At 43.2% G+C, this 21,585-nt stretch overlaps 1 protein-coding gene and 1 long non-coding RNA gene across 2 annotated transcripts; one reads left to right on the forward strand and one right to left on the reverse strand.

The window, feature by feature from the left end:
* Positions 1–6: 6 nt before the first annotated feature.
* ACAT2 (acetyl-CoA acetyltransferase 2) lies at positions 7–14,575 on the reverse strand. The gene is made up of 9 exons (XM_081905265.1): positions 14,417–14,575; positions 11,790–11,924; positions 9,742–9,923; positions 8,892–9,009; positions 8,410–8,553; positions 7,376–7,498; positions 2,291–2,445; positions 1,080–1,190; positions 7–237 (listed from the first exon to the last, which is right to left on the reverse strand). The coding sequence occupies exons 1-9, from the start codon at positions 14,469–14,471 to the stop codon at positions 70–72; spliced, it is 1,191 nt and encodes a 396-aa protein (XP_081761391.1). The 5' UTR covers positions 14,472–14,575; the 3' UTR covers positions 7–69.
* A 3,701-nt stretch (positions 14,576–18,276) lies between these two features.
* Positions 18,277–21,274, forward strand: LOC309367582. The gene is made up of 2 exons (XR_014167241.1): positions 18,277–19,147; positions 19,325–21,274. It is a non-coding gene; the product is annotated as an uncharacterized lncRNA (long non-coding RNA).
* The last annotated feature ends 311 nt before the right edge of the window (positions 21,275–21,585 follow it).

A 21,585-nucleotide genomic window follows, 5' to 3' on the forward strand; every position in this document is an offset into this window, starting at 1 on the left:
CGGCAGTTAAGACAGTTTCAGTTTTAATTAGAAGCCATGCAACAAATACAAATTACCGAAACACTTCCATTATCTTTCTACACACATGGCTATGCCCATCCCTCCTCCTATACACAAAGCAGCAACCCCCCGTTTTCCACCTGTTCGTTCCAGTGCATGCACAAGCGTAACAAGGATCCGACAACCAGATGCTCCAAGAGGATGGCCAAGGGCAACAGCCCCACCTTCAATGTTCACCTGCCACAAAAATTAAGTGTCCCTGTTAAATTCAAGTATACCATAGAACAAGGCAGACAAAGGGGCAAGAAGGGAGATGCCTCAATGACATTCTAACCAGCCTTCACTGGAGAGATTATCTGTAATAGTTTTTTTAAAAAATAAAGTCAGAAAAAGGACCAGTGAGGGTGAAGAAAGTCACTAATGTGATAGCTCGGCAGCAATACTGTGTGAATTCTCTTTAAAAGCTGTGTTGATAAGCAACATTTATTCCAGAAAAAAATGGCTGTAACCCTGGGAGTTGAGGGAGGTAAACTCACTATTTGCAAGGCGAGTGACCCCCAGTTTCTTCAAAGCAACACAGCAATGGCTGGTAGCCAACAGATTTGGTGGAGCTACCAGGAGGGGGCACGGAGGTGTGACCAAGTTCTGATGCAATTGAGATGCATCATTGTAGTAAAGGACGCATTCCTGGCAGGCAAAATCACTTCGGAGAGTGAGTGGTATGGCCTGGCAAGGTCAGTCTCGAGGACCAGATAAAGGCCTAGAGAGGGGCATCTGGCCCCTGGGCCTGCGTTTCCCCATTCCTGCACTGGAGGAAGGAAACGGCTTTTGTAAATTCCTCCGTCCCTCAACAGTTTCAACACCCACCAAACCTGTGTACACTTTTCTTCCAGTAGGAGGCTCTCCACTCTCCAAATCATCCCCTTCTGCAAATGAAATGAGCCCTTCTATATTTACCAACCCCCAATATATGCAAATTTATTCTGAATGCCTTCCACCTTATCTGAGAGAGGCTGTACCTAATTATCTCTCTGTCAGATAAGGTTAGATGATTCCAGTATTGAGCTTTCAGGACGTACCTTTTCCGGGTTCAGTTTTAGCTCTTTTGTTACTGCACAACCTAGAGCAGCAAAGGCTTCATTGATTTCATACAAGTCCACTTGATCCACTGTCCAACCTGCTTTTTCCAGCTGCAGAAGGGCAAACAAGTAATTACCATCAAGGCTTCAAGCAATTAGCAGCAAAGCTGGTCTGTGTGCCTTCAGGTTTTAGAAGCAGAATATAACCAACTAGATTCCAGACATTGGAAAACAGGGTAATGCTATGGGCAGCTGGTTATTGACTTTAAAAATAATGTTTGAAGCCTTCCCATTAACATGGAAGATGTAAAATTTTACACATAGGCTCATTAAATAGCATGAGTCTCACAGAAACTATGTGTGCCAATGTCTTAGATTTATTCATAGAAACTAAAGGAGTGCATTGCTTGGAAAACAGTAATTTAGCATGCACTGAAGATTTCTGAAAATCGGCTTTTTTTTCAGCCAGAACTATGTTCCGGCACCTTTCAGGTGGGCACTATTGCCATTATAGAACAAGGGAGGCGTTCATGGTGAGTTCCAGCACCTCTTTTTCTAGAAAAATGGCACTGCCCAAAACATTTTTAAAATTACCATATTTTTCCATATATAAGACTAGGTTTTTCCCCTAAAAAATAATGTCAAAAATTAAAGGGCGTCTTATGCAAAGATACATCTCCATTCCCCCATTTTCTTAAATCTGAGCCCCCCAAAATAGCAGGCATCTTATATATGGGGGTATCTTATAGACGGAAAAATACAGTATATCGTTCGGGAGGAAGTAGAATATATATTTAATACAAGATTTGTTACTCAAGACTAACCAACTACAGTGGTACCAACTACAGTGGGTTACATACGCTTCAGGTTACAGACTCCGCTAACCCAGAAATAGTACTTTGGGTTAATAATAATAATATAATAATAGCAACTTTTATTTATATCCCAGCCGAAGTGAGGCTCAGGGCGGCTAACAAAAGTAAAATGATACAACATTCTAAAATCATTTTATTAAGAACTTTGCTTTAGGATGAGAACAGAAATTGTGGTCTGGCGGTGCGGCGGCAGCGGGAGGCCCCATTAGCTAAAGTGGTGCTTGAGGTTAAGAACAGTTTCAGGTTAAGAACGGACCTCCGGAACAAACTAAGTACTTAACCCGAGGTACCACTGTATTCTGAAAAGATTCGCCCTGTTCCCAATATATTACTTACAGCTTTCTTTATGGCTGAGACAGGCGCAATCCCCATGACAGAAGGATCTACACCAGCTTGGGCCCAGGATACAATCCGTGCCAAAGGGGCAAGACCTCGTTTAAGGGCTTCAGCTTTCTTCATGAGAATTACAGCTGCAGCACCATCATTTAGACCTGGAGTGGAGTGGGGCGGGGGGGGGAGAGAGAGGGGACACAGCTTGAGACTCAAAACATGCCATTGAAAGCGTTCTCCAGGTAGAGTAAAACCTGAAAGTAGATAGAACTACCATAGTAGAAATCTTTTGCCCTCTGCCCTTCAGCTGCCTATTAGCACAGGAGTGAATTAACTTTTTCTAGCCAGTGGGCCAAATCCTTATCCCCATGACCTAGTGTGCCAGTCTAAAGAGAAACCGCATTCCAAACATTCCTGTGGTTTTTCCTGTCCAAGGAAAAGGAATGCTGTTGCTTAGCAACGAAGGCCATGCCTCAGAGAGGAGAAGTGAAAGTTAAAATGGAATGTTTTGACTACAGAGTCTGAGGAGCTCTTGGAAATTTCCAACGCAGCCAGCGTTGAGAGCTGCCAGGTGCACAGAGTGTAAACAAGCCAGCTATTGGATTTTAGAGGCTTGTGTTTGAGAGTCAATGCAAGGACTCAAAATGGATGCCAAGAGGGGGGGAGGCCTGCCTACTCCAGACCTCCTGACCAGTGACAATTATGCATCTTGGTCTATTAAGATGAAGGCCTTGCTGCAGAATCAGAGACTGTTTGGGGTGATTGAGAACCCCATTCCAGCAGCACCAACGCGTGCTTGGGAGTCACAGGATGTGAAGGCCAGAACTGCTATAATTCTGTGCGTGTCAGATTCGCAGTTGATCCACATACAAGATTTAGACCACGCGAAAGTTGTTTGGGACACGCTGAGAAGGACACATCAGAGAGATGCAGGTTCTTCAGCGTTGCTGTATTTTGAGAAGCTGACCAACCTGAGGCTTGCGCCTGATGGAGATGTTCAAGCGCACCTGACGGAAATGAAATTTCTGCGTCAACAGATGGTGGAACGCAATTTCCGTCTGCAGGAGGAAGTGTTTTGCTTCATGGTGATCAACAGTCTGAATCGGACTTACAAAACAGTTGCCAGTCAGCTGGGGTCTCTCCCAGCAGCGGATCTCACTTCGGAGAGGGTCTTTGCCGTCGTGCTGAATGAACATGACAGACTTGCCGCCCTGGAAGTCAAGGACAAGGGGAGCAAAGAACGGAGTTCTAACGCCCCTACTGCTGTTGCTACTGGAGGAGACGCCGTAGCTTTGAACCTTGTCCGATGCTACAATTGTGACCAGATTGGGCATCTTCAGCGGTACTGTAAGAAGCCACGTCGGAACAGAGGAGCTAAGGCGAGCTCCACAAAGTCTGAAGCGTCAGACAAAGGTCACACCAAGCCAAAGGCAAAGACTGCAAAAGCTTTGATGTCGCTAAAAGCCACACCAGAAGCGGGGAATTTCTTTATCCTAGACACCGGATGCACGCAGCATATGTGTCGACACAGAGGACTATTTTCTACGTTTAAGAAGCAAAGCTTCGCTGTGCAACTAGCCAACGGTCAAGAGCTTGAAGCCACCGGAATTGGGACTGTGTATCTTAAAAGTCTGAACTTGACTATAAGCAATGTTTACTTGGTTCCAGATTTGAAGTTTAATCTGCTCAGCGTTTCGCAGATTGCCAAGAAGGGACTAAAACTGTCCTATGATGATCAGAACTGCGAGATCTACAAAGATGGAGAGTTGTATCTTTCTGCCAAAGAGAAAGATGGACTGTATTTGTTGACTTTTGATCAAAGTGATTACATGGAATGTAATTCTTGTGATTCTAACATGATCTCTTTTACAGGTGTAGCCAAGAAGAACACCAAGCAGGTCACCTCGAGGGTCAACAAGGCATTTCAGCGGGTGTATGCTGATGTGATTGGTCCTTTAGCACCATCTAGAGGCAATGCAAAGTATTACCTAATATGTGTTGATTCTTTTACAGGTTTTGTCTGGATTTATCTTTTGGAGAGACCGAAAGAAGCCTTAGAAAGGTTTAAAGAGTTTTGTGACAAGGTTAAAAACATGCATGATGCTGACATAGATTGTCTTTGCACAGATGAGAAGCCAATTTTTCTTTTACAGGAGTTCCAGAGGTTCCTGAAGAAGAAAGGGATTAGACACAAAACAGCTAGTTCCGAAGAAGCTTGGAACAAATGTGTCTGTAGTAGGGTGAACATAGAATTGCAAAAGGGAATGCATGCGCAATTGCTAAGTTCACATCTGCCACATGAGTATTGGGCTGAGTCGCTAATGTCATTTTGTTACACGTGGTTGAGAAAGTTTTCAAAAGAGTTGGGAAGTTCTCCTTTTGAGAAACTGTTCCACAGAAAACCTTCTGTTGCCCATTTCAAGGTTTTTGGGTCTCATGTGAGAACAGAAGCTCCAGGTGGAGTAAAGAATGCCAGAGGCATTTTTGTGGGTTATGAAAAGGGTCTCTACAGAGTAATTTTGTCTGAATCTGGTCAAGTGATTCTCACAAAATTTCTAGAGAGTGCTCCTGAACAGGAGAGAGTGATTGTTCCAACATTTCCCACAGGTGATGATGATTCTGATGATGATGATGATGAGTTTGATCTTATTGAGTTCAGTAGTACTGATGATGACAGCGATAGCTCAGACAGCTCAGTTGTCATAGTCATTGAGAGGAAATCTCAGATAATGACTAGACCCTCAGAAGAGGAGGATGAACCACTGATTAAGCTTAGTACTGGTTCTCCAGAGAGTTCAGAGGCTGAACCAGAAAGTAGAGAAGAGCAGCACCTCTTACGTAGGTCTGAGAGAGCAACGAAGGGTGTACCACCCAAGAGGTATTCACAAGAGTTTGCTAACTTATGTGTTGCTGTTGTAAACGACCAAGGTCAAATTGAAGCTGTGTCTGAGCCAGAGAAAAAGGCACAACAGAGAGTTGCTAACCAAGGTAATGCAGATGCACTCATTCCTTGGAAGTCACACAACCAGAGAGGTACATTGGTAAAACCAGTGGCGGGTAGTTCCAAGGGTGGAACTGAAACAACAGGGGAATGTTATAAGTATAACAACTGTTTGTTTTCTTCTCTGGATGACGCTTTGCTCGCAGCACGCATTGATACTTTAGGGGGAGCATGTTATTCTAAAGCAGCAATGCGGCAGCAAGCAAAGGCTATAGCAGCCAAGACTGCTGCTTGTGGCTGGAAAGCCAAACAGGAAGTTTGTGACTGTTGCCATGGGAACAAAGGGGCAGTCCATTCTGTACTGAGCACCGGATGTTAGCTCAGTGGGTTTGTCATATGACCTGTGCTGGAAGGACATGGGTGGAGTTTATTTCTAACTGCTGATGAGTGCAGACATGTTTTCTCTGTACTGAAGTAAAAGACAGGAATAAAAGATGTAAATAGATTTCTGTCTGCTTCTTTCCCCTCCCTGGGGACACCAAAGGGGAGAGAGGAGCAGTTGGTGTGTTTTCCTCACAGCCTGAGGAAAATCGCCGGAACGGACCTCATGTGAGTTGTTTCCTGCCGGGAGTCGCCGGAGGGAGGTCTAAGGAATTCAGCCGGTGCCTGAACAGATAGGCATATACCTCCGTGACGGGCTAGAATTCCAACATTATCTTCTTCAAAATTGTAATCATCAGTAAGTTATCAGTATTAGGTAAAGGTAAAGGACCCCTGGCAGTTAAGTCCAGTCGCGAATGATTCTGGTGTTGTGGCGCTCCGCTCATCTCGCTTTACAGGCCGAGGGAGCCAACGTTTGTCCGTAGACAGTTTTTCCGGGTCGTGTGGCCAGCATGACTAAGCCGCTTCTGGCAAAACCAGAGCAGTGCATGGAAACGCCGTTTACCTTCCCGCCGGAGCGGTACCTATTTATCTACTTGCACTTTGACGTTCTTTCAAACTGCTAGGTTGGCAGGAGCTGGGATTGAACAACGGGAGCTCACCCCATCACAGGGATTCAAACCGCTGACCTTCCGATTGGCAAGCCCTAGGCGAACCAAATTGTTTAAGGATGGTATATTGAAAAGTGTGACCTGCCACAAAATGTTGCGGTATGGCTCAGTTCCCCTGTTCGGGATTCAAAACATTCCAGCTTATCCATCCGTTTTCCATTCTCACCTCCCCCAGCCCCAGCCCATCAGCATCCTGCGGCCACTGAGCACGCTTATTCCTCACTGGGAAGTTTTGAGGGTTCTCCCCTTGCAGATTTCCCCTAAAGATTTATACATTTCTTTGTACTTCCACAAAGGTGGGGGTTCCCAGCTTGGTGCTGCTGCATTGGCTACATATATATAACAGCACTTTGAGATCGGGTTAAGTATATACAAGTAGGACCTGCAAAAAAATGTACAGAATTCCGGACACTCCCATCTCATTCCTACAGGGCTTCCATTTCTCCCGCCGTCTGTCATCAGCATTCCAGGCCCACTGAGCGTGCTCAGTCCATACTGAGTTTTCCCCTTTGAGGGTTCATGAGGGACAGAAACACGCCTTTCAACTTTGAAGGACAACACAACACTTTAAAAGAGGCTTTGGGGATTCTGCATGGCAAACTGTATTTTACAAACAGTACTTTGTACTGGTCTTTAAGGCTGGATCTAGACACATCAAAGAAGCGTTTCAGTTTATAGCATTGTAAATTGTATAGCATTGTAAATTTAAACAGGGAAAGCAGGTAGAGAAAAACGGGAAAACAATGTTCTCACACATACAATGCATATAAATTGTTTTTTTCTTTACCAGTCTAGTAGAGTCCTAAGTCTCTACTGAGGAAAGGCCTAACAACCACCGCCCCCTCCCCCTCCCCCACCCCACTGCAATGCCCCAAGCTGTGGTTGGAGAAAATACATGCCTTTCCCCTGCCCCAAGTATTCCCGATTGTATCTGCCTGAAGTTAAATAAAACTTGCTTGAAGCAGATGCATTTTATGCATTATATTTAAGTGGTATCCATTATGATCCTTAATCATCCACCCTTCACCCTCGGGTCCTGGGATGGGTTACAAAATTAAAACGCACTATTAAAAATGGTTTATAACATCCTAAACAAACCTGAGGCATTTGCTGCGGTCACAGTTCCTGTTCCATCAGTTATAAAAAAAGGCTTCAGCTTTGTCATCGTTTCCAACTTGGTACCAGGGCGAGGATGCTCATCCGCTTTCACTTCGACCGGACCTGCAAGGCAGCAAGTATTTCAGAAAGAACTGTCTACGTAGAAGTTAAAATGGAACCTAAGATCTCTGAACCCTATCCAAATGGAAATTCATCTCCCTGCCCCCAACCCATACCCCATCCTGTCCTCTCCCATTCACTTCTATGGAAGCAGTCGCTCTGTGCTTGCAGAGCCAGCCCTCCACTGCAGTACAATGGGGAGACACACTCACACAACAACTCATAACAACTCTGTGCTCCCACGAAAGAATGCCTAGGGCTCCGGTCTACTTCCAATACATACAAAGGTACGCAACAACAATACTGCTTAGAGTTAACCCATGGAACCTTCGGCTTCTGAGGTTCCACCTCTCTTTTGATTTACAGTGGTACCTCGGGTTACATACGCTTCAGGTTACATACACTTCAGATTACAGACTCCGTTAACCCAGAAATAGTAGCTCGGGTTAAGAACTTTGCTTCAGGATGAGAACAGAAATCGTGCTCCGGTGGCATGGCGGCAGCAGGAGGCCCCATTAGCTAAAGTGGTGCTTCAGGTTAAGAACAATTTCAGGTTAAGAACAAATTAAGTACTTAACCCAAGGTACCACTGCACTGTTAAATGAATTAGACTTTAAGGCAAAGTTTCAGAAGGTCAGGAAATGTTGGCTCAGAACCGTTTCAAATAGGAGACGTCTGAAAAATTGCTTTGCAGCCGGACAGCAGTAAAATGGCTACCATCCATCATTTCCGCTTTACTTCGCACAGTGACAATGTAAGTTACTAATCTTGTGGGCCAGACTCCACCCACCTCTGAGTTAGATCATTATCCCTGATAACAGAGGAAGAACTGAAGCACAGAAACAGATCCAGATCATGATAACTAGTCATGCGCCCTGTACCCAGAACAGTTGTTGCTATGAATGCATACTCACCTTTCCTAGAAGGCACAGAAACAGGAACAATCTCTTTATCAAAATAGCCAGCCTTCTGGGCATTTTCAGCCTTGTTCTGTGACTGTACGGCCAGTTGATCTTGCTCCTCTCGACTAACCTGCCACTGCTTGGCAACATTTTCAGCTGAAACCAGGAATTGGGGAGTATATACTCATTATCAAGATGCAGCAAGAGTCACATTGCCATATGCACAGCACAGCTTTAATTGCATCAAAAGTTCAGTAATGAACTATGGGAACCTGCTGCCTCCAACGTTCAATGCTTACTCACTCACGACACGATCAAATCTATTTTGTTGGAAAGGTATGCCTGTTGCTTAAATAAATGTTTAAAGCTATTGCTGAAGGAAATGCGAAAGCTGAAAGGGTCTATCTAATATTTAATAAATAAAAATAATATCCAATATTGAACTCTTCCCCCACCCACTTGACAATGCCATTTGGAAGAATCATACGGCTTACCAGTTATTCCCATGTGGTAGTGGTAGAAGGCATCTGTCAAACCATCCAAGATCAGAGTGTCCTGCAAGGAGGCTTCCCCCATCTTCAACCCATTGCGCATATGAATGACGTGAGGTGCCTACAAGCAAATCATTTTGACACATTTAGAATTCTAAGAAAGACGTTGTTTGGAGGTGGGTGGAAATCAAGTCTCTTCTGGCCAGTCCCTTGTCATGTCACAGCTATTCCGATTTCTGTAAACAAATGAGGTCTACGGAAGGGGCCGCAGTACAAGGTTTGCTTATGGAAGATGCAACCCCAGTTGAAAGAATCGCGTAGGAGGTGACAGGGTATACCTCTTCCAGAGCCCTTGGAGGACTGATGATGATCTGAGTAGGCCATACATGGGCAAATGGTCAATCCAGAGACATCCAAGGTATGCTCAGTTGGCGAAGTAGTTGCCTAGAAGTGGATCCTACCTGTTCTGGATGGGGTTGCACTACTGGTGATGTCAGGACTTTAGGGCAAAAAGAGAGAGGAATGAGCAGGAAGGCTTCTAACACAGCAGGACTGTGTTGTGAAGTGAAACGATGGCCATCTAAAGAGGGGAGCCCCCATTAAGTCAATTAAGTCCAGAGTCTAACTTTACTTAACTGAACCATTGAATTACACACACTCTCTGCCGCCCCATGTCTACGGCTTGGGGATGTTGTTAGACCCAGCCTTGTTTTCAGTCATAATGATTCCACCATGCAAATAATGGCTATTCTGAACTAGTCCAAATCTTTCTACCCTGAGAATTGTTCCAAACCACTGGAACCAACTAGGTCTGAGGGCCTGAGGGCCCTTTTATGAACAGAAAAAGCCTCACCTTGCTCATGCTTTCCATGCCTCCAGCCACTACAATACTGGAATCTCCTACCATGATGGACTGAGCGCCTAAGCACACGGCTTTCAGGCCTGAACCGCATATCATCTGGCAGCTCCAAGCAGGTATCTCGTATGGAATCCCAGCGGCGACACTGGCTTGTCGGGCAGGATTCTGACCAGCACCTGCAGAAATAGAAAGAATTCATCAGCATGCAGAGACAACCAGGCTCAATTGCTCTCATTCCTTCCCCCTGCCCAACTTTCGGCCCTCCCCATTCCTTTCCATATGAAAAGGCAAAAAGGACACAGAAACACCATTTGGCTACAATATTCTCAAGCATCCTGTTTTGTTCTTAAGTGGGCTCTTGCTTGCAGAACCAGACACTGCTTTCTAAAACCTACACTTAACTCTGCATTTCAAACACCTGCCTTTGGGTTGCTCAAGTCACCTCTGCTCTGGATTTACTGGTGTCAAGAGTGTTTTCTGCTCTTCCCTGACACCTGATTTAGGGCTTCCGTGCCTTCAGGATAAATTACAACATTCCTATGAGCTGGGCTTCATTTAGTTTTGAACTCCCACGTTCCACTGACACAACTTCTGCACCTTCCCTCCGTCTTCATGTTCCTTTTCTGGGCACCTTCCAGGAGTCAAAATAAAACCTCCTTGCTTCATGACCACTTTTCAACCCTGCACAACAGTTCTGCCAATTAGAAAGAAGGTGCCTGGTTTCCCATGATAAGTTCTAGTCAGTGAAGTGCTGCAACCCGAATTCTGCAACTTCAACCCCAAGGTAATTTTCGTTATGAGGGAACCCTATGTCACCTCAGCCCTCCCCCAAAGGAATTTCTCTGTAGGCAACCGTCTAGAGGACACCTAACCATGGAAGACCATCTCAGGTTAGCTTGGATTGGGGAAGACTGTGAGGGGATCAGCAAGCAAGGGATTAGGAAGAAAGTATGAACCGGGGTTAGGGACTGAGAAGGTATCAGGGGGAGCATCGATAGTGAATAGGATTATTGTGGACTGGAAACTCATGAGTGGGCAAAGAACATTTTTATAAGATTCATTCGCAGAATGAGGGAGAGTAGGGAACTTCAGGCCAAAGGGCAAAATACAACCTTTCAGAGCTCTTTATCTGGCTCTTGGGGTGGAGGCTAGAGAGGGATGTGCGAGTGTGGAGAAAGTAGCCTACTGTGCAAATTCACCTCAACTGCTCCATCGACTTTTCCCTCTGCTCTTTCCCCCTCTCTACTGACATGCGTCCCCTGCCCAGAAGGGACTGCTGCCCTCAGTCTGAAGAAGGCTCCCCACCCCTTGGTTAGCATGTAGGGATGTGTTGTGACAGGCTTTTAAACTCTAGATGTTGACCTTTCAAGATAAGGGAAACTCTTCCTACTAAGCAGTTATTGCTTAGAAGACAACTGCTCCCTTATAAACCAACTTCCATGAGTTATGATGCAACCTGAGGTAAGGTTATTTTGGAATTCCCTTCTGAGATTTAAATTAAATGAATTAGAGTAAATGAGGATGTTCGCTACCATCTGCTCACAAATAAAATCCAAGTGTTTGCTCTCAGGTAATCTGATATACCAGCATTGAGATGAATAAAAATGGTAAGTAGGGTTGCAATCCAGCAAACTGTTGTAGCTTGAATACCCTCGGTGCTGCCGGAGGTGAGAGAGCTGTGGCTTACCAATGAAGCCTCTTCTCTGGCTGTGCGGCCCACCACATGTTCTGACTGATGTGGCACATGGGGAGTCCTATATGTTGTGACATAGAGGGCAGATGCCAGGACCTGAGAAGGAGCAGTCACAGTTGCTTCATCTCTGGCTGCCAGGGGCAATGAAAGGTTACAAGACAACTTGCTGTAAGCTGGCAACCCTACTTACACAGGGGAAGAGAAGGTAAGCTGTACAATAGAGGAAGATAAAAAAATATGACTCATAGTATAAATGCATATCTTGTCCAAGTATTACAAAAGCCCTAGTGAAGAGGGCAAAACAGATTCCAGACCAGAACCTGAGAAAACTGGTTCACTTAAGACATACCTGCAGCCAAGACTTGTCCAAATATAACCTCAGATACTTCTTTAGGTTCAATTTTTGCCCTCTTCAAGGTTTCCTTGATGGCTACAGAAGCCAGCTCATGGGCGTGCAAAGTAGACAAGGCACCATTGAAGGATCCTAGATGAAATGCAAGTTAAGTTGTTATACTACAGACAGGCCTTTTTCAAGCACTAAATAAGTACTTTAGGAAAAGGTTTGTGAATCCAGGTCCAGTAAGGCATATGTAAATGAAGTAATATGGGGTGGGGTGTTGCACAACTGGAATTGTACATATGGCTCAAATTATGTTTCCTAGTAAATCTTTGTGCATAAGTGAAACATAATCTTGTCCATGCTGACTTTAAAATTGGGTCTCACTAATTTAAATGAGACACTAATTTAAATGAGGAAGGATTTATGTTGGTGGGAGCAGACGTATTGTTGGGGGCAGGCTTTATGTTGTGGGGGGGCAGAACTTCAGTTAAGTATTTTTATTGTTTTAGTTGATCATTGGGGGGGCACCTGGCCTCCCAACCCCCCCTTGGTTACACCCGTGATTGAGTATTATGCAAATAAAGGCTCCCTTTGGTTTGTTTTCTATTTTGCTGTCTTTCAGTTTCAGTCATTCATGCTCAAAATCATCTAAATTTGGGGTGGAAAGCACTCTCTCCTCAATGCAACATACCCCATAACACACACTGCCTATGCCGCTCTTCACACTTGCTTTGTGCGAAATGGGTTTAAAAAACGGATTCATTGTCAAACTGGAAACTCTGGTGTGAAGCCAAATAAAAAAAGAGAGAGGCAGAGGTATTAAAGCTAAGTTGTGCAATAACCAGTGTGAATATTAAGAGTTAGTATGGAGAATAAAAAAATAGACTATCAAGAGTGGGGAAAGATGATTTTTAAATAGAAGACAAAAGAGTAAACTTGTCGAAGCAGATAAGAGGCTGCATTAAAGTAGAGGCAATAATCTATTTTGTCCTGCGGTTACACACAGAGGAAACACACTCCTTATAAAGACATGTCACAGGTAATCAATGTTGAAAACAACTCTGCACATGTTCAGAGGTACTCGAGCTGCATTTTTGAGATCAGGAGTTGGCATTGCAGCTTTCTCCCAAAGTGAGTTGCTGACCCTGGATCCCTCTCTCCAAGGACATTGTCACATGACCCAAGAGCCACGTACTTTACCCAGGGCTGGATTTAGGTTTGATGAGGCCCTAAGCTACTGAAGGGAATGGGGCCCTTTATATGTCCAGCTGCCCTTTGTCAACAACAAATTGTTGCAGTTTTTTGTGTTGAATATATGCTATATAGTAATTTATGGATCTAACAGGTATCTAAAGCCATTTGCACATAACAATATGTATTTTATCAAAGTAACTTACATCATAGGCACCCTATGTATAGAAATGAGCAAACCAGTGCTATTTTAGGGAGCAGGCTAGCAGGCGGGGCCCATTACTTACACCATAGGAACCTACACAACACAAAACACTGTTGCTGTATGTAGGTTTTATTTTGTTTTTTATCTTATATTTTGGAAATGTACATCCAGGTGTTTTTTTTTTCTTTAAATTGTTTAGGGGCCCCCAAGAGAGTGGGGCCCTAAGCTAGAGCTTGTTTAGTTTATCCGTAAATCCGGCACTGCCTCTATCTTGCAGCCATCTCTTTGCAGAGGACTGGCTAAAGAGCAGCATTAGGTTCTGTTAATCTAATGAGAGAACAGAAGCGAGCCGAGCTTTCATGGTTCTACCCGGCGCAGGCCAATCGGAGGAAGAGCGCGATTCGTCAGCGCCTCTCACGAAGGAATCACAGGGCTGCTCCACCCGGTGGCTCTACAGTTCCTACCCAATCACTGGGCGAGGCGGAGCCTGGAGTGACCACGTTAATATTTACCACCGGCTCTGCGCCACAAGTACTCCACGAAAATTAGAAACTCCGAAATGAAGATTAGGTTGCCTGTTCTATTGAACTCAACGCGGCCAGCTGGCTTCCGAGAAGACATGTTTGCATGGTTAGGTTTGGGCGATCTGGGGGAAATGGCTCTAGAAGCTTGCAGTCCTCATGAAAACAGAGAAGAGTTTAGTCAAAATTGACAAGACCTTTCATGTAGTTGCAATCGCAAAAATATTATTTAACTTTGGATTAGGGCCAACACCACGTTGATTTGGGATGACGTCTAATGGATCAAAACGACAGCTCATCTTCGGATACTCGCACTCTTCATCCTCTCTTAAAACCACGAAGGGCTGGCCAATCTAAAGTGCCCCCACCCTTCCTTCGAGTCTGCAGTTCCCCTTCCACGAGAAATGGGCTACAGCTCAACTGGAGGGGCGCTAAAATGATACTGGGCAGGCACTGCGATAGCGAGTGCTTCGCTTTCCAGCCGCAATCAAAAAGATCAGATCAGAAGAATCCCTATTTGCATCAGCCACTAGCCATAAGCAATAGAATAAAATAAAATGGGCTGAAAATAGAGGTTAAAAACTTAACTAGACAAAATACATTTTGGAGGTTTACATCAATGATCAAGATCAGAAAGGAAGCGGAGCTTCTCCATTGGGTAAAATATTCCTTCCAGGCCCAAAGCCGCCGCAGCCGGCCTTGCGCGCCCTCCCACTCACCGACCGGGGTCCTGACAGCAGCCACGAGCACAACACCTTCCCCGCTTGCATCCATGCCTCCTCCAGGTCCTGCTTCGGCGGCTGGTCCTGCTGCACCTTAAGCCTGGCCTTTAAGCCGCTTCGCACCGCCCGAAAACCCCACGCGCGTCCTCATTGGCTGCGCGGGGCTACTCCCACCCCCTCGAGCGCCTCCGTCACGGAGGGCTCGGCTGAGCGTGCCGTCACGTGACAGGCGGGAGGAGGGAGGGGTCTGGGAAGGAGGGAGGTTGCGTTTTCGCTTCCAGAGAGACTTTGAAGGTGACGCCGTCTCCGTGCCAAAAAGATGGAGGATGCTAGTGTGCGGGAAGCTTCACTGAGGGCTTGCAAAATTGTCCAGTAGCACCTTAGAGGCCAATTAAGTTTGTTCTGGGTATAAGCTTTCGTGTGCCTGCACACTTCTTCAGATGCACACGAAAGCTTATGCCCAGAAGAAACTTAGTTGGTCTTTAAGGTGCTACTGGACTTTTTTTTTTAATTTTTACATATATTTCGACTGCGTCAGACCAACACGGCTACCTACCTGAATCTGAGGACTTGCAGTTGTCACTCCCTCAGCCTTCCTCCCAGCAGCCCAGGGGAGGTTAACACGGGGTTTCCCCGCTGAAGCGATTCGAAATGATCGATTTATCATGGTTTCTATTCCCTGCCCCCCCCAGGAGATCAGAGATTAGACGAACAACATTTTGTCCTCACAATAGGGTCCCCACCTTGTGCGTGCTGTTAATCTGAAGAATATTTGTTGTAATTATTTATTGTTACTTGTTTACAACATAACATAACAATGTTATCAGCACAAGTCAAACAGCCAGCTGCTTCTTTTTCCAGGGAGCATCCTTAAGCTCTACACCCTTAAAATTAAATCAGACATGAACTCTAGAAAGTAAAGTCTCAACCAAGACCTAGAAGAGCCATGCCCACTCTTAACTTTTCATTTCATATTGCTTGTTAATACCTACGGTAAATCAGTCAAGTTGCTTTAAAATGCAAACACATTCTTAACATTATAATTATATTATTAAATTTATTACTCAGCCTTCACCCTAAGGTCCTATGACAGGTTACAACAATTAAAAACACAGTTTACAACATTTAAAAAGCTTACAATTAAAAAACACAATAGCAAAAAAATAGTGTTGGTGCTGAAAATATATATTTCAGGGGTCCTAGACCAGGGTAAAGACCTGCACCTTCAGGATTCACCAAAAACATTGTACATAGAAGATTTGTTTTTCCGCTTTGCTGAAAGTCATTGTGCAAGATAATGATCTCCCCATTAATTTCTTCCTTGTTGATCTGATTTGCCAATAGAAGTTCCCATATGAGCATGCAAACTAGTGTGCCTTAAACTCAGCACATAGACAGAGTTTGGCTCTGGAACCTGTTTTCAGTGCCAGGATTCAACCCTGGAACATATGATGCAATACTAAAGAGTATCCAACCAGATAAATATCATGAATTACTACATAGTATGTAATAAAACTATATTAAATTCTGTCTTATAAAAGATCTGATCAATCACATGCACGACAAATCACGTTGAGCTCCATTGTGAACTGCTAGTCCATTTGTGGTAGTAAACCTCTAAGTTGCAGTGAAGAACCCTGCCTTTTCCCTTTTTCTTCTGTTACCAGATGGGTAAATACTGCTTCCCAACTTTCCTCTTATCTCCCAAAATTTTCTGTTTCATGACATGGAACCTTTTCTGGTTTTTCCATTTCTGCAAAGCTGGGCCTTTAAGACTCTCCCTCATAATTCCTATTTGATAACTCTCCACTTATTCACCTCAGTCTCTGCAATGGTAATTAAATACATTGTCCAGGCACTGTATAGTGTCCAGGCCTTGCTTGCGTACAGCATTATTCTATAGTGGTGTTTCTTTTATTATTATTATTATTGATTTTAATTCGTTTTGCTACATCAAACATTAAAACAAACAAAAGAAATGCTGGTTGAAAGACTGGCTGCTTCTTGAAAACACTGATGTTTTAGATTTGGAAGGATTTAACAATGCTTTTGGATCGCATGCATATTTGTGGTATGACAAGGTTAAAATTCATAAGGCTTTCAAGAACCATGTTGTCAGAAAAGCAGTGTTTAATGTCTGGATAAAATATAAAGACTTACTGGAAAATAAGACCCCAAGGTGGCTATCACCAATGGAAGCAAAGGCCCCGAAAAGACTCAATATGGAGGCCAAATGGCCAAAATATTGGGAAATAATAGAAAAAGATGGAGATAACTGGAGGTTGCAGAGTATGGAAAAATAAAAGACAAAGTGTGAGACTGGTTACATTATGCTCAGATTAAAGAAGTTTTTAAATTAGACAAAAAGATAGGATTCCAGGTGGAAAAATCAAAGTTAGAAACAGAACTGTTAGAACCCAGTTCTGAGATACTTTCAAGAATGTATAACTTGCTGCTAAAATGGAACACGCAAGATGAAACGGTCAAATCAGCTATGATAAAATGGGCACAGGACATAGGGTATAATATTATGTTTGCTGACTGGGAAAGGTTATGGACCACCGGTCTGAGGTTCACGGCATGTAATGCCTTGAAAGAAAATGTTATGAAAATGATTTATAGGTGGTACATGACCCCAGTCAAGCTTGCAAAAATATACCATTTGTCTGATAATAAATGTTGGAAGTGTAAAGAAGCCGAAGGAACATTCTTTCACCTCTGGTGGACTTGCCCTAGAGTGAAGGCTTTCTGGGAGATGATATATAATGAGCTGAAAAAGGTATTTAAGTATACCTTCCCTAAGAAACCAGAGGCCTTTCTTTTAGGCATTGTCGGCCAGAGGGTCTTAAAGAAGGACCGAACTTTCTTTATGTATGCAACAACTGCAGCAAGGATACTTATCGCTAAATACTGGAAAACCCAAGATTTGCCCACTCTGGAAGAATGGCAGATGCAGCTGATGGACTATATGGAGCTGGCGGAAATGACTGGCAGAATCCGAGACCTGGGAGAAGAAGTCGTGGAGGAGGATTGGAAGAAATTTAAGGACTACTTACAAAAACATTGTAAATTGTATGAATGTTAAGTAAGATGTAAGATTAGCAACAAAATGGCACCAACAAATTAGTTAAAAGGAATTTGAAGATAAATGTAACTAAAAGAAATGATAAATTTTGGATAAATACTATGTTAAAACTAAGTGTGTAAAAGTCGGGAACTAAGTTATCTAAAATTGGGGATAGAATATTGGAAAATTATATTACAAGAATTGAAATAAGGTAATAAATTGCTGGGTAAAGTTCGAGATTTTGGAACGCAGGAACGAGAGCCGTGAGGAAGTCCAAAGAGGTGAATGAAATGTGGAGACTGAAAAAATTATATGTTATTTTATATGTTTTTTATTGTCTAAACAAAAATTATTAATAAAAATTATTTTAAAAAAATAAAAGAAACAAAAGAAACATACATAACACATACACACAAAAAAGAAATACATAAAAAAGAGAAATAATAATAACGAAAACAAAAGAAAAAACATCTCCTAACATAAGATACCAACAAATTAACTTACATTTACTAAATAACACACAACACTGATTGGTGTTTCAAGCTTCAAAACTGTATTATTGAAGGAAGGTGAAGACAGGTGACCTCACCTAGGCCCGAAGTCACCCCCCACCAAAGCAGGCTCAAAGCTTCTCAAAGCTTTTCAAAATCATTTTCTCAGCAGCTAAGCATCAGAAACAATCCGCTTGCTGTAACTAAAAAGATTGTAACAAAGGTAGAGAACAGTCCATTGTTTCTCAGGCCTTTCTCATGCCTTCTGGCCTTCCTAAAGAACCACATTGCAACTTACTTTCTGTCCCGGAACCATGCCAGAACAAGAGATTGAAACATATCTGAACACTCTGAAACCCTTTTCCTGGGAAGGGTGCCAAGAGTCCCAATAGTCCCAAGACAGCTTTCTGTTCATGCTCAGAGGACTCCTGAGGGAGGAGAAAGGAGGAGGGAACTGGAAAGGGGTATATATGCTTGTGCACATGATTGTGAATTTCGTGCATGCTTTTTGTGACTTATCACACTTGTTCCTTCTACCAGTTCATGGATGGTAGAAATAAAAGCCTTTTCTCCGAAACTATTCCTTGAGTGTCTGTTGACTCCCACTTCCCTTTCCCAGGCGCAATATTTTTCCCACCCAAGGGCAAAGCCTCATAAGGCTACATTATCACTTGCAAATCATTTTATATTGGCATGAAGCCAGCTCTAAACTTTTAGTCGTTTTAAAATAAATATTACAATTATAACAAGAAGCAGCAAGCATACTAATATTGGTCTGTGTTAAATTCCCAAATGACCTAAGGTTATCAAAGCCAATCCAAGTGCATATGTGGACATAATAATCTCCAGTAAAGAATCCATTAATACTACTTTTTTATTCTGCTAAATTAGCCCTTCAGTGAACATGTGTGCAAGAGATGTTTGTGTAAATGTGTGTGCTAATGCACTAGCAGATCTGGTGGTACTACCATTTGGCCTGTTGCTGTAAGTAGATGGGGGGGATCTATAAGCAAGGAAAGGCCTGCTACCCAAGGCCTCTGACAGGAGAGCATCCTTGTCCCAAATGGGCTATAGTTCATTGATGATATGTTCTAGCTAGCAGATGTAGGTGACAAATGGTGCTCTGTCACTTTCTCTTCTGTTTTTCAAAGGAGACTTCTTATCAGTGGCGTAGCATGGGGGTGCAGGGGGGGCCTGGCCGCACCGGGCGCAACATCTGGGGCTTAGGGTTAGGGGGCGCAAATCCACGGGTTAGGGGGCGCAAATCTATGGGTTAGGGGGTACAAATTACTTGCCTTGCCCCGGGTGCTGACAACCCACGCTACGCCACTGCTTCTTATTCTTGAGTATTCACGTTACTGATGCTGATAAACAGCACTAAAGCAGTGCAGGCTTATAGCAGCCATACCACCTTCCCTTTCCTTTGTGAAATTCAGTTTGTTGAATAAATAGGCGAAAGGCAAACTTCTGTTTCTCCACCTGAGTCCCCTATGTGCAATATGGGAATAATAATAATTGATCCTACAGTGATAGCGTAAAATTAATGATATTCTATGTGAAGTACTCTGAATATTATAAAGTACTGTATACAACAAAAAGATATAATATGGATTGTTTGCAATGAAGTTGTTCTCTTCCCCTCCCTCTCACCTCCTTGTGCACTCCCTCAAATCTGCTCTGCAGTGTTCGGGGAACCCCTAAAACAGATTGGGGGCTGGATGGTAGGAGAAGAGGGAGGTACAAGGGCACAAGTGGAAGTCCTTACATGACTGGAACAAGTTTGCTGGATACCATCCTATGTCATCACTGCAAATGATGGTCAAATGTCATATTAAGGTGAACTGCTAGTGTAATCAAATAATAGAGTTTAGAAAAGTTGGTAAATCAGCAACTATGAAAGTTAAGAGGTCCTTCTGAAGGTGAATGCCAGCAAAAATTTGAAGCCAAGAATCTAGCACTCCTGGCGCACTAAATAAACATTAACAAATAGTTGCAGGGGTGTATGTGTGGATATCAGTAGTTCATTTCTTAATGCCTTTTTGTCAAAATGATCCTGTGTTATTTCAGTAAAAACTGCCGACGTCTGAGAGAATACTCAAAAGTGTATTCAGGATAGTAGCCATGATGAGTTTTTATTTTGCTCCTCCAACTTTTTAAAAACACCCCACTACCACCAATATATACATTACTACCACTTGAACCCAGTGTTGCTTGGGAATACTAATGCACTAAAAATCAGTGCAGTTTTGGAAGGTTCAGTCCATCATATTGATTCAAAATGGCATGCATACATAGACACAAACCTGCTTATTGATCTCAGGAACCGTCATGCAAAATTTGGTTACGATATCTTACGAGGTTTCCAAATGCAGAACAAACAAACAATATAGTTACATAATGTGTGGCCGCATTTTCCACATCACATGCCTTTTTAAGAACTTGAAGATTTATTGAGAAGTCAGAAGTGTTAATGGTTCTTATGTATCACAAACAATTCTGCAACAGTTTAGAAAACTGAAATACATCAACTTATTAGAACAGTTCTGACAACAAATTCTGCACCAACATAAAACAATTAGTGAATAAAATATGGTTCTAGATTGGGGTATTTCCCCATTTGATTTCACTATTAAACAGTGTGTACTTATATTTGGTGGAACTACTACTACTGCAGCTTTCCAGTGTAGTAGTTGTGGTCCCACCACCACCAATGAGAAAGCTGAATTTCACAGACCACCTGAAATTTCCTAAGACTACCAGTGGCTCACAGAACACCATCTGAGAACCTCTGACACAAACATTATCCAAGATGACTGGACTGAATTATAACCCCCTTCACAGCAGTTACTCTTGTAACTACATATTTACACTGGGGCATTGTTTCTTGTGAGTTCCCTGCCACTATGTCAAGACTACTCCAGTCTCCAATGCTTTAAGAGCTATGAATTCCAGCTGTGGCATCTGCTTCACCTTTCTTGTGTCCTGATCTTATGAGTTATGACCACATATTATCTAATATCATTTGATACATATCCTCCAGGATTAATATTCCTTGTTTTGAGGCTGCCTTCATGAACAGTCGCCCACTGCCTGGACCTCCTATGAGTCTCTCCCTTTGCAATTGTTGACCAATTTTGACCTCTTTAGGCCACTCTGCTTGTCAGTAAAATTCTGAACAAGCTCATCTTATTGGCCCTGGTTCTGTTAAAGGTTGTTCATACCATGACCCACCTTGATGCTGTTTTCAGTCTTCACTTTTCTTCAACTGCCACATATAGCCTTCCTTTTGATTTTATTTTTTTAAAAAGAGAAAAGCGAAGTAATAGTTTCTGTGAATACGCCAGTGTAAATTTAACTATTCTCTCCTCCTTCATCCCTGTAATAAAACCTGGGAGTTGTAATGCCAGAGTAGTGCCGGGACCTCTGAGACACAATTCCCTCATATTTCTGTAGAGCTAGAATCTCCAGAGGACCTTAGCATCATCCATAACAGTTTAAGGTGGCAATGCTAAGTACCTTACCTGGGAGTAAATCTCATTGAACGTATTGATTTAGGGTCACTTCTGAGTGAATAAGGATGATATGTTTACACTTTGTCGTTTAACTAA

This window comes from Podarcis melisellensis, assembly GCF_964234715.1.
Source record: "Podarcis melisellensis genome assembly, chromosome: 3".
NCBI lineage: Eukaryota > Metazoa > Chordata > Lepidosauria > Squamata > Lacertidae > Podarcis > Podarcis melisellensis.